General features: G+C 40.1%; 1 protein-coding gene across 1 annotated transcript; it reads left to right on the forward strand.

Moving 5' to 3' along the window:
* Positions 1-8198: 8198 nt before the first annotated feature.
* Positions 8199-10144, forward strand: rgs16 (regulator of G protein signaling 16). Its single transcript, XM_071486342.1, has 5 exons — positions 8199-8353; positions 8649-8732; positions 8844-8905; positions 9052-9218; positions 9331-10144. The coding sequence occupies exons 1-5, from the start codon at positions 8310-8312 to the stop codon at positions 9544-9546; spliced, it is 573 nt and encodes a 190-aa protein (XP_071342443.1). The 5' UTR covers positions 8199-8309; the 3' UTR covers positions 9547-10144.
* The last annotated feature ends 293 nt before the right edge of the window (positions 10145-10437 follow it).

Genomic DNA, 10437 nt, shown 5'->3' on the forward strand with positions numbered 1-10437 from the left:
TTGTATTGCATTATACTGAGAGGTCATTGATTTATAAAAGGTATGACATTTTGGTTGGGTGTACCTAACAAACCATATGTCCCAGTGGGATTTAGACAGTACAATTTGAAATAGTCAGCTGTAGCTGTAGCTGTGACCCAATTTCTCTGTGTATCAAAAACCTGCAGGCTAGAAACACCTCAAACCACTATTCCAGCTTAATCCACGTGTGTGCTGTCTGTGATTTGCTCAATGTGTTCCCAATGTTCATATTCTTGCCAAAATGTCTAAAAGTACAACTTCTGTTGTAGCTAGCACCATTAACTGCTGGTCACAGATAACCAAGCAAATCTAGCACAAGCTGTTACTGTTTAGCAAAACTCCCTGGGCTCTTTTGCCAGGGAAGGTTCATATGAGGTGGAGGACCTTGCAGGTCCGTGCTTTCTGGGCCTGAGGCTGGAGCTGGTCATCAAGTCCATGGAGGTTCAAGAGAGGACAAATGGTGTAGATGAGATGTTAGGGCGCATACCACAGGGATGTAAAAGCCCTGAGCAGCAAGTCGCTGGTTTGAGTCCTGACTGGCCATTGTCACTCCCCTTCTCTCTCCCTGTATTTCCTGTCTTAACTTATCTGTCTTAACTGTCAAATAAAGGCATAAAATGCCCCCCAAAATAGAGGGAGAGAGAACAAATGGATAGGGTAATTAGTAATGTGTGTCCATATTTAATTCAGCTCAGCTCAGCTCAGCTTTATCCATGGAAAAAGTTAGCCAGTGTTCACCATTTTATGTGATCCACCAACTGCAACCATAGTTGATGGGAGTCATCAAATAAAGTCTCATAGTCTCACAGAATTCAGCTTAACTGACCTCATAACACCAAGAAGGTGTATGCAAGTTAGTTGTGAGCAGCAACAAAGTGTTTGTATTTTTGCACACAAATGTGTATTGAAAGAATTAATTACCTGATGTAACACAATATGATTAACTGTGCAAAAATAAAACTGTGTTCATCCTTAAGAGAATTTCTTTCCAGTAATCCTATTTCCCATCTGATACAGGTATGGTTGTAGTGGGAACAGTTTCTAATTCATGTTATAAAACTGCTGTGGTTTTTAATACTGTTTTAATACCTTTAATAATAATGAGAGGAATTTCCTCATCTCCTTGGCCCACTTTCTATGCTAATGGGAGGTTCTCAGCCTCAGATGCAAAAGGCTAATAACAGATTGCCATCAGGGTGTAATTTACCATCAAATAACTTACTATTATTGCCTTTGGTGGTCTTTTTGTCCCTGGCTGCTCCGTTTTCCAAGGCAGGGGTGACGGTGAGGTACCAGAGACCTCATCTGATTCATCATTTGTCATTTTCTCTTTAGCAACAATGCTTCAAGGAGGGCGACATAACAGCATCCCCTGAGGAGAGGATGATCCCAATCCCACCCTGTCATCTCAGCGGCAGAACCCAGATGGAGGTGAAAGAAGCACACTGAGTTGAAGATGAGCTTCCTCTCCATCACAGCTGAGTCCAAATGAAACTGAGGCTCAAGATTGACGGCTAAGATGAAAAAAAGGACTTCCAGTTTCAGGTAGTGTGAGGTAAAAGGGCTTAGTCCAAATGCAAATAATATGAATAACATTGTGCTTTGAGGTAAAGTAAGGCCCTGAGATGTAAGTGTCCTGAACTGGCCTTAGCCTTGATTCTGTCCCAGAGGTGATAAAGCAAGCTAGGAGTGAGATGCGACCTTTCATTTGAAACTCACTCATACAGGTAAATGTCACCTCTGGTTTATCAGGTTTGCCTGGCGATGTGCTTCCTCGCCACTGTTCAGTAATCTCACTTGATAAAAGCCATCTTGAAAATCAGAGCAAATATAATAATAAGATAGATTCACAAACAGTGTTTGTCACATTTAGTTTCATTAATTAAGTAAAAAAGACACTTCATGAACAATAAACAGTGAGTTGAAATTCATAGGAAAATCGTTTGTAGTACGTGCCAGGTAGCCTCGGGAGTTTGAAAACAAACAAATTTTCTGTTGAGTTATATCAGTCTCATCTGGTTTTAGGCCACAGAGTCCCTGGAATTATTTATGGTTTTTGATGAATTTCTACATGGAAGAAAGCCACATCTTGGAAGCAACTTTTGAATGAGGTCTTTGTTGCCAAGGATATGAGGCAGTCTTATCTGTTGAGCTATAGGGGCCTGTTGTGAAGTGGGTGCCTAGGAGCCTAGCTCATGACTGGGTTAAAAATGTGAACACGAGACATGCTGATGGAATATCTCTGTTTGTGAATGAAGATTTTTTTTTTTTTTTTTTTCACAGATTTTTACAGTGGCCAAAGCCAGCAGTTCTGTAGCGCACAGACTGTGAGATGCATAGTGTAAAATCCAATGCAGCCTGGTACAACAAAATGGTGTATAAATAACATGTCTATTTTTCAGGGGTTATCACTATGCCTTTTTTTTTTTTTTGCTTTTCACATGCCATGCCATGCCATGCCATGCCCCATCATTTAACTACTGACTAACCCCTGACCCTAAAACCATGTTAAATGACATAGAGGATCAGACAGCATTAAATAACATGCGACAAGCTTAAAATGCATAGAGGAAATATCCTTAAAAATGACAAAAACCCAAAGAGAGATGCCAGGAAAATTTAAAGCGTCTCAGTTTGTACATTTGATACAATCATGTAAGCAAAGCTTGCATGTCAAAAGATGTTAATTTGCCTGGGTTAAAACTAAAGCTGGCCAAAGCTAAATTTGGTGGTTAAGTTACAGGTTCTATGTTGTATAAATTGAGATTTCCATGTCTTTTTTAACTATAAAGCAGGTACATGTGCTATATTTATACAGTGAAAGTATCAAAGTGCTCAGTCCAAAGAGAGACGCACAAGAAACTGTGTCTTCAGAACGACGTCAGAACATCCATAACTTTGTGATGTCACAATGAAGCAGTCACTGCTCTCAGCCATGCCCCAAACCTGGCCCACCCAGACACACCAGCCAATCAGAAGAGAGGATTGGCTCACCAACTTGTTATATGTGACTCTGACATAGAAAAGACTTTAAATTTTGCACCAAAATTACCCCCCTTTAAACACAGATACCTTTTGACCAGTAAATGATGACTGTGCAAAAGAAAAGAGACTTTTCTTCATCAAACACTGACAGCATCTGAAGTGGAGCTTTACATGTAGTAATGGGTCTGATTGACCCTTGTAACTGTCAACAATCACTCCTAAACTAGACCTCTTTCTAAGACTGAAATCTAGGTAGCGATACTGTAGGACGATCTAAGAAAACCTTCTGTACATACCTCAATACTGAGAGCATCACAGTTCATCAGACAGAGTTACTCTTAGCATGACCATTTAATCTTTAGGGAAATCTCTCCATATGCTCTAAACAGAACATGGCAGAGCACATCAGTGCAAAATAATTCATGATTGTCCAAGGGCAACTATTAGCAACAAACAATGACAACCTCTGTTGCTTAGACCTCAGATAAGGGCTTAAATTCAGCAGTTTTTCTGAGAAATAAGATATTAAAACCTTCTCCCGCAGCTTTATCTCACTTTAATCCTTTCTACGCAAAAATATATATTTTTCTAATGATTTTTTTTCTTACATCCAGTTTGATGAATTTGGTGTGTGTGTGTGTGTGTGTGTGTGTGTGTGTGTGTGTGTGTGTGTGTGTGTGTTTGTACATGAGCGAAGGTTTTTTTCCGGAAACTGGGGATTCACTGTCCTTGAAGCTGCTTCAACAGTATTATGCGTTTTTTTTCACCTTCAATCTGTTGTATCTCTCAATTCCGGTTGTTCTTTGTCACTGGGACTGATAGAAACCCAGAAGTGTGCTGACATCACAGTACGAACATAGAGTGTGAGTTGGTGAGTGGGTGGCCAGGTTCCCCCAGGCTTCTCAGGGAAACCTTTGTTCTTTCCTAGCAACAAATGGTGCAATTAAATCCTCCCCAGAACAATGAATCTAGACAGGTTAGGTAATCCCTGTGCAGTTGTCTTTCTTCCCAGCCAGAGCCATCCACTCTACATTAGCTGACTCAACCTAATCAGTGATGCCTAGTCTTGGTACACTGTGAGCTCTCTTGCTAAATGTTCATGGATTGCAGACAGTGCCATTTGCACTGCTGCCTTTTAGCCTGGGGATATCCTTAGTCTGGATCAAACGTGTAATATGTAACTTATCTGCATTAAAATGTCTAATGTTATATATATTTTTTGGTGGTATACTTACATAACCCCAAATGTTTCTAGCAATTTTCAAACCAGAGGAGAGCTGTGACTTTAGTCAAGGTCATTTCATTTGGTCACCTGGTGTCATATCCCCTGTGCGCATTCGTCAGCATTGTCGTTGTCTGACAGAAGCTAAAAATGTACTTTTTATCCAGTTTTGAGACACATTTTCCATTTTACAACCTAAGGTTGTTCCTCTAATAACAGTTTGGCTCCCAGCCCCTCTGAGACCTCCTGTGTCTGCCAAACAACATTACAGAAACACTGACTTTTAATGTGAAACCGCTTTAGTCAGTGTTTTTACCTGATTTAATGACCTGCTTCGTTTATTTGCTCTGTTTATTTTCAATTGGAGGAGACCTCTGAGGACAATTCAGCTCCTGATGAAAACCTTCTGTGAAAAGCTGACTAACTGAGAATGACGGCAATTCTGATGAAGACAACAACTCCCATGATCACATGCTCAATCATGACGTCACCCAACTACGTCTTTTGTCATTGTTTTAATTGAAAGACCTCAATTAAAACATTGTCATGGCTTTCAAACACCCCATGTGACCATCGGTGACTTACACCAGTGCTTTCTTATCTTCAACCTCTATGGTTAAGGTTAGTGTAAGCTTTGGCAACTAAACATCTTGATGGAAGGTGAGGAAAAATTCATTATAATTGAAGGAAAACATATTGACTGTTGGTAGAAGACAGGATGTGAATGGCTTTTGCATCTGAGGAGACACAGTCATCACTCTCACAACGGCAAAAGGTCACTTATCAGGAAAAAATACGGGCTGTTTCTCAACATTTAACCAAATGACCAAAGCCATCATTTTCTGGTAATCTAATTTACCTCCACTTCTTCTTTAAAAGATCTTTTTCTTTTCATCAGAAAATCCCTTGAAAAGACAAACATTGACGAACAATAAATCAATCCCCTAACAAGTACTGCCTGTGTATTCAAAGCCTATTACAAATTATCCCTCCATACCATAGAGCTCCAATGCTATTAAACTATAAAAAACACATAATCGGGCCGCACTGTTGCACTGGATGACATGTTTCCTTTTTACGATGAACATGGGCGCTCTAGTTTATGTGGCTCATTCCCACTGTAAATATCCACTGGTGCGCTAAGTCTGCTGCTGAAAACAATCCCCAACATAAACAGTATTTACTCCTGTTTGCTGTAAACTACAGTGTCTAGTTGTTTTAGCAAATAATTTAGACTAGTATTTACATGTATCTACTGATCTACGTCTTCAGTGGGAACCAGGAGAGTCACAGACAGTCTGGCTGTCAATCATCGGCTACTTTCTTAGCCTAATGCGTTGCTGGTTTTGGTCTTTTCATTAGATTTTTTTAACAATAAAAAGGATAAGATTAGTAATATTCTATATTTTGATAAGTATTTAGTGAATCATGCATTTGACTAGGGCAGCAGAAACAACATGACACTGGCATATTTTCACCTCTACGTTGTTGTGGGGAATTATTAGCAAACAGTTTCTTACTTACACAAATATGGATGGTTTTTCATTGTTTAGACAAATGGTCAAACCAACATCAATAATGAACTTTTCCTGCTATCAAGTATTGCCTGTGTATCCAAAGCCTGTTATAATGTATCCCTCTTTGCCATAGAGCTCCAAAGCTATAAAACACATAAGTGGGCCACACTATTGCACTGAGTGACATGTTCCTTTTTTATGATGAGCATGGGTACTCTAGTTTATGTGGCTCAGTTCCACATACACCATCTTGCCACTGTAAATGTCCATTAGTGCACAGCAGCTATGGAGCAACATTATCACTGATTGGGAATCACGTTAGCTGCTAACCAGCTAGTCACCAACTTTGTCTATTTGCCACTTGGTGTTTAGCAGGTAGTTACAGGAGGTTTTTAAAGCTTCTTCTGTGAAACCAGCTGCTAGCTGCAGCCCAAAACGCTACAAGAACCCTGACAGTGAACCAAAACAGTAAAGTTGTGGTCTGGACGGCTAAACAATGAGCTGAGATTTGCTTTAAAGAGGAGCTACAGATCTGAGTGATTACTCTGTAGGTTTATGAAAACAAGTAACCCCTTTCCCATCATCACATTGTTTTTTAAGTCATTTGATACATCATTATAGTATAAATGTTGATGATAGCCTCTTTAAGCATGTTCATAACAGTTCCTTTTGTCAAGAATAATTTAATCTAGTGAATTGGCACTCCCTTCCTCATGATCAAATTGGCCGACATAAATGTCAGCGCTTGCCTGTGTAATGTGTTGTAATGAGCTGTGGTGCACTACGCTTTGGGTTATTGAAGAATATCAGTCTCACATGATAGAGGTCACTGATGATTGCTTCTGTGCTGATTTAAGATGGACAGCTCAAGAACCCATTACTATCAAATGTCTTATTCTATTTTTTATATCTTAAGATCATAAGATGCACTCCAATCCTCTATAACTGGTTGATCAGAGTGATGAATTATTCCTGGTAATATATCAAAACATTTTCTTGGCATTGTACCTTCTGTCCCTGAATGACCATCTTGGTGTCATCAGTTTTGTTTGAGGTGATGTCTTCGGTGAATCTAACCTTTTCTTAAAATGTGACTTAAATAACATATCTATCTTACATTTCTTGAAAACCCACTGACATTTGACAACAAACTTGAGGGGAGTACATTTGCAGTTAACAGAGCTGATTTCTATCTATAACACAGCCCCTGCTTGGTCTCACTTCTTCAAAACACCCATGGCTATAGACTTGTGTAAAGGGTGCAATACAATGTTTCCACTGTCATTTGGGAAACAGTGGCTGGGGGTCCTTTAATGCTCTAATTCCTGTATTGGTTCCAGTGGCTCAAGGTCTTGTTGAGCAACATTTACAAAAACAGACATTATGACTGATTCCTGTTTCATCTCTGCTTTAATCAGCTAACTTCCCTAAAGTGGCGTAAGTCATGTGTTAGGGTCATTACCATTCTTCAGTTATGTGTTGCCTTTTGATTATCTAATGTCCCTTTAATCTGTATTATATGCCAAACAAATCCTAGATAAGCAACCTGCGGCTCGCCATATGGGAAATGGTCCTGCTTCAGCTTTATTGTGTCAGGCAGCTGGCTGTACATCCAGCCTGCTTACAGTAATATAATTAAACAAAGTGCATACTGCATTTCCTTCCCATCATTCCCTGGAGTGAGCACCTTTATCACACCCATAAACGGGCTGAAGGGTGCTTGTGTTTACATCAGCCTGCCTATTTCTTCAATTATGTCATTGTGAAAAGCAGGACCATGAACCAGGAGCAACAGAGCTGCTTAGAAGCAATTTCACGAGACATGACATTATTAGCAAATCACTGTTATACCAGACCCACACTGACTGAAATCTTTATTTATACAGGAAAACATACTGAGGGCTTGCTCTGTTTAGCGACAAGTTGTGGTGGCACAATTTTGAAGCTAAAAAAAAAACTAAATGTGACAAATTCAATGACATCAAAAAGACAAAGTCGTCATAAAACAGTCACATTCAATTGGTGATGATGTTTGAATGTATAAGGAAAGCTGTGAGAACTGAACACAAATTAAATTAAATTAAAAGCTGACTTTCCCAAGCCTGTATCCACAATACTAAATATATACATATATACACAGTGGAGGTTCATTTTCTGCTTTCGTGTGTGTAAATAAGTTGTTCTGGAAGAGAAGGGTGAAAACAAGTGAAAGATTTACAGGGTTTTCAGGGACATGCAGGAAAAACATAACATAGACTGGCTTTTATCATTTGACAGTAATTTCCCAGCCTCGTCCTTGCATATCCTCCCCCATTTTCTGACATCATCCTCTCTCACTCTCCCTCGCTGTCTCTCTCTTTCTCCTGCTCTCTCACTCTTCCCCCCTCTGTGATTGGCTGAGCAGGCTGATGACACATCAGAGGCAGGGGAGGTAGAGCTATAAAATCTCTGCTCTGGCTCTGCTCAGACACACAGACAATCTCACTCACTGCTGAGCTTCACTAAACGGATATTTAACCACCACCCAACCGAGACACCATCCCCACCAGCTCCAACCTGCTGCTATGTGTAAAGGACTAGCATCACTGCCTACCTGCTGCTTGGAGAGGTACATGAAGCTTCATGCAAACACTCACATGGCAGATGGATTTATAAGATGTGACAGCATTGCTGCTTTTATTTTTGTGAATCTGTGTGTGTGTGTGTGTGTGTGTGTGTGTGTGTGTGTGTGTGTGTGTGTGTGTGTGTGTGTGTGTGTGTGTGTGTTTTAAAAACTAAAGGATTTTAGATTAGTAAATGTAGTCTTTGAAAAGCACTTAAGTTCAGGCTTAATGCATTGAGTATGTGTCCAAGGTCTTGTGAAAAAATGATCTTTTATCTAACCTGTTCTCTTTTTCTGACAGGGCCAAGGAGCTGAAAGCAAGGCTGGGAAGCATTTTGCAAAAACCCAATTGGAATCTATCCTGCTGCAAAATAGGAAAAAATAAGTAAGCATCATACATACTGTGCTATATTTACCTCCCAATTCATTTTACATGTATTGTTGCTGCATGCATAAAAGTCTTGGTTGAATCTAATCACACTTCCTCTTTTCTCAGGCCAACACTGGAGGAATGCTTTAGATGGAAGGAGTCATTTGAAAAACTCCTGTCCAGCAAATGTAAGTAAACATTTCGATTTCTTGCATTTTTTTTCAACACAAAAAAAGCGCTTGCAGATGCCAAGGTACACACACACTTGCAGACACGTGCATTCCTGCGGGACCACAATGTACCATAAGTAATCAAATTTGCCCTCTCTCCTCAGATGGACTGTGTGCCTTCACAGCCTTCCTGGTATCTGAGTTCAGCGAGGAGAATATTGCGTTCTACTTTGCCTGTGAGGATTACAGGACTACCAAGTCTCTTGACAAACTCCCCGCTAAAGCCCAGAAGATCTATGACGAATTCATCGGCTGTGATGCTCCTAGAGAGGTAAGAACATCCCAAAAAATATATATAAGTCTGACTCCAAATGGTTCCTCCTCAAAATAGACAAAAAGAAACTGAAGACTAAGATGGTCTGTCACTTTGTTCCATTTTCTAGATTAACATCGACCACGAAACCCGTGACATCACCAGAGCTAACATGCTGACCCCCTCACCTTCTTGTTTCGATATGGCCCAGCACAAGATCTACATGCTCATGGCCAAAGACTGCTACCCCCGCTTCCTCCGCTCTCCAGCCTACAGGGACCTAGTGTGCCAAGCCAAACCAGGCGCCAAGGCCCCCAAGCAGCCCCACCAGGAGAAGAAGGCGTGAAGGCGAATCTCTCTGTGAGCCAATGAAGGATTGTTCATGGTTGCCTTAAATGTTCAGAAGGCAAGAGAGACGTGGCGTTGGGTGCTTCATCGTGAAGCCGGGCACCGATGCTGATGCAGATGCAGAGATCGTCATGAGAGCGGTGGTTGGCTTCTGTAGAAGTCTCCTCTCTGTAGATGAGGAAGGATGGAGGAGAAAAGGAAGCTAGAGCAAAAGCTGGAGCTTGATGCCTTAAAGTGGACTGTTGTGTGAATACAGTTCAAAGTCAAGAAGAAAATGTAAAAGACTGAGTGACAAACAGGAGGGCAGGAGAACTGGGAGATGCACTTTTCTTTGCCACTAGGCAAATGTTTGTGGTTGTGATGTGCAATGTCCTTCTGTCAAACTTGTACACTGTTTGTGAACAGGCATGTACTTTATGAATTTGTATTTATTTTGTCTGTAAAGTATTTGTTGCATTTTTACCAAACAACGATGAAAACAATGTGCAATTTAATTTATAATATTATAATATTTATATCACTGTTGTCCTTTTTTTACGTACAAGCAAAAAAACTAAATTATTTGAGAAATAAAGTGTGAAAAGAAAATGCTAAAATGTGTCGTCTTCATTGGATAAAATCAAGGATATAAGAGTTGCTGAGCAGAGCCACATACCTATATTAAACACAGGAGCACTAATAAAAATTAAAAAAAATTAAAAAAACATTTCAGTGATAACCATGGGTATCTCAAGTATCACATCATTTACCCTGGTGACATAGACAAAACATCAAATGTAAACAGATTCAGGTGAAGTTTGCCCCGACGCTGCATGTTTAATTATTCACATTACCTCATATAAAAATGACAATGATATGTTTGCTGTCAATGATGAGAGGTATTCTGCAG

The sequence above is a fragment of the Trachinotus anak genome, unplaced genomic scaffold (assembly GCF_046630095.1).
Source record: "Trachinotus anak isolate AG129_WGS33_773 ecotype Australia unplaced genomic scaffold, CSIRO_AGI_Tana_v1 ptg000010l, whole genome shotgun sequence".
Taxonomy (NCBI): domain Eukaryota; kingdom Metazoa; phylum Chordata; class Actinopteri; order Carangiformes; family Carangidae; genus Trachinotus; species Trachinotus anak.